This window comes from Falco naumanni, chromosome Z (genome assembly GCF_017639655.2).
Source record: "Falco naumanni isolate bFalNau1 chromosome Z, bFalNau1.pat, whole genome shotgun sequence".
Classification (NCBI taxonomy): Eukaryota; Metazoa; Chordata; class Aves; order Falconiformes; family Falconidae; genus Falco; species Falco naumanni.
Genome location: NC_054080.1, coordinates 17,089,473 through 17,091,469, shown reverse-complemented (window position 1 = coordinate 17,091,469; position 1,997 = coordinate 17,089,473). Strand labels below are relative to the sequence as shown.

Sequence of the window (1,997 nt, the reverse complement as noted above, 5' to 3'; positions counted from 1 at the left end):
CTTCCTGGCATCTGTGGCAAGTTTTATGCAGGTTGCTCATACTGCTTGGCTCTTCTGTATCACATGTTTGAGTAATAATGCTCTTTTGCTGGCTGATAAGTGGTGTTAATTCCCTTTGGGACTGTTGTGAAGTCATTTAGCTGGTGTGTAATTCAGTTTCTTTACACACAAGGAGAAGTTAATACTGATCTTACTGTTCACGGTCGGTCATTACAGCACTCAGACAAATCACTGGTAATGCAAACTGAGGGGTACAAATGTGAAATGGTAGGTTTTTCTCACCCATGTGTCTTGAGTAATTGTAGCTATCTACACAAAAAATCTTGCTGAGTAAAAAAAGGCAAAATATTATTAACATCATTATGTCCCATATAAAAACTAATGAGTGGTAAACATACTGGGAAGGATAATGAGTCTAGGTGAGTTACCTATGGAGATCCCTGATTGAATAGCCTGAATAGCCCCTGCTTAACTATTCCTTTGTTAATTACTCTAATTTGTGCATTTGTTGCCTCCTTGGCCACTGCTTTGGGATCAGTGGTTGGATTACCTCTTTCACTTGGGCAGTCTAAGTGATCTGATCTAGCACCACTGGCTACCACCTTGACTATTTCTCTATACTTAGCTCTTTAAAACATGAATGTAGTAAAGCAAGGAGTGCAGCCTTTCTCCAGCTGTCCTCCTTCAAATGCAAATGTCTCAAATACAAACAAAGTAGATGATCTCTTGATGGCAAGCTTGGCAAATACCCTCCTGGTTCCTGCATGTTACACTGAACAAGCAGCAGCTGATGCAGGGCACAGTCTTTATGCTGACAGTTTCATCAGTGCTGCTCCCTTGCTAATTGTTTTGGGGTGTAGATGTCATCTTCGGCACCTGGATAAGTGGGGCGGAGGTCTCTTAAATGCTGGTGGTGAGGGTTTGGGCTGCTAGGACTGAGCAGAATGAGGAGAATCAGGACTGTGGTGGTATTTGTGTTGTCATTGTTATCTCTGTGGTGCTATGAGGACTCCAGGCTCAGGCCTAGGCCTGTTGCTCAATTTCTGCTGAGGTTCCTAGGCTTCATCTTCTGGGGGGCTGCTGCGGCTATGGCCTGTGCTGGAGTTTTTGTGATCCTGATTTACAAGAACTGCAGATATTTATTTCAGGAGTCTTTCTTGCTTCTCCCTGGTTGGCTGGCTGTTGCAGCCGCACTTATCTTGGTACCTACTGGAGTTCTGGCTGTCTCTATTTCTGTTAAGACCTCCCGCTGTCAGCAAGGGATTCTCATGTACTTGCTGGTGATCCTTTTTTGGTTAGAATTGTCTTTGGTAGTTCTGACACAGATGTACTCTGTTCAGATGGCCTCTGAGCTGAAAAGCACTATGGGTTATCTTGTTTATCACTACAATGGGACTCACTCACAGGGTCCTGGCAGCACGGCTGTGGATATGGTACAGAGGGAGCTACAGTGTTGTGGGATCCAAAACTGCACAGACTGGCTAAAGACAGCAGCTGCCTCTGTGCATCTTTCAGGTGTGAAATCTGGTGTCACTGAAAGCTGTTGCAAGGAGAAATATTCTCACTGCATGGGTGACTTAAACCATCTGGAGCAGCTGTTTCAGGAAGGCTGTTTAAAGAAGCTGGAAGGCCAGCTGCGTTTTGTGATGCTCTGCATGTTTTGGTGCTGTACTGTGCTAAGCGTCTTGGGCATGTTGGCTGGTGTCAGCAATGGCATCCTCATGAGGCATCAGCTTCTCTATGACCTCCAAATTCTGGACTCTGCTACCTTCTCATAGGACTGCAGACACCACAGCATTGCTGAGCCTGTTGCATGTTTTCTCGGTTCTATATTACTCTGCACTTGTACTAGAAGAAAAATGCTTTATTAAAAAAATATATATATATTTGCACATAAATGAAACTAATCTATCACTGCTGTATTTTTATTTTTAATAATTTACTGTATTAGATTTATTATATTAAATTGCTATATATATTTTCCCTAATTCTTGTTC

At 43.0% G+C, this 1,997-nt stretch overlaps 1 protein-coding gene across 1 annotated transcript; it reads left to right on the top strand.

Moving 5' to 3' along the window:
* The first annotated feature begins 409 nt into the window (after positions 1-409).
* LOC121081240 (tetraspanin-3-like) lies at positions 410-1,778 on the top strand. Its single transcript, XM_040580100.1, has 2 exons — positions 410-419; positions 919-1,778. The coding sequence occupies exons 1-2, from the start codon at positions 410-412 to the stop codon at positions 1,776-1,778; spliced, it is 870 nt and encodes a 289-aa protein (XP_040436034.1).
* Positions 1,779-1,997: the final 219 nt, after the last annotated feature.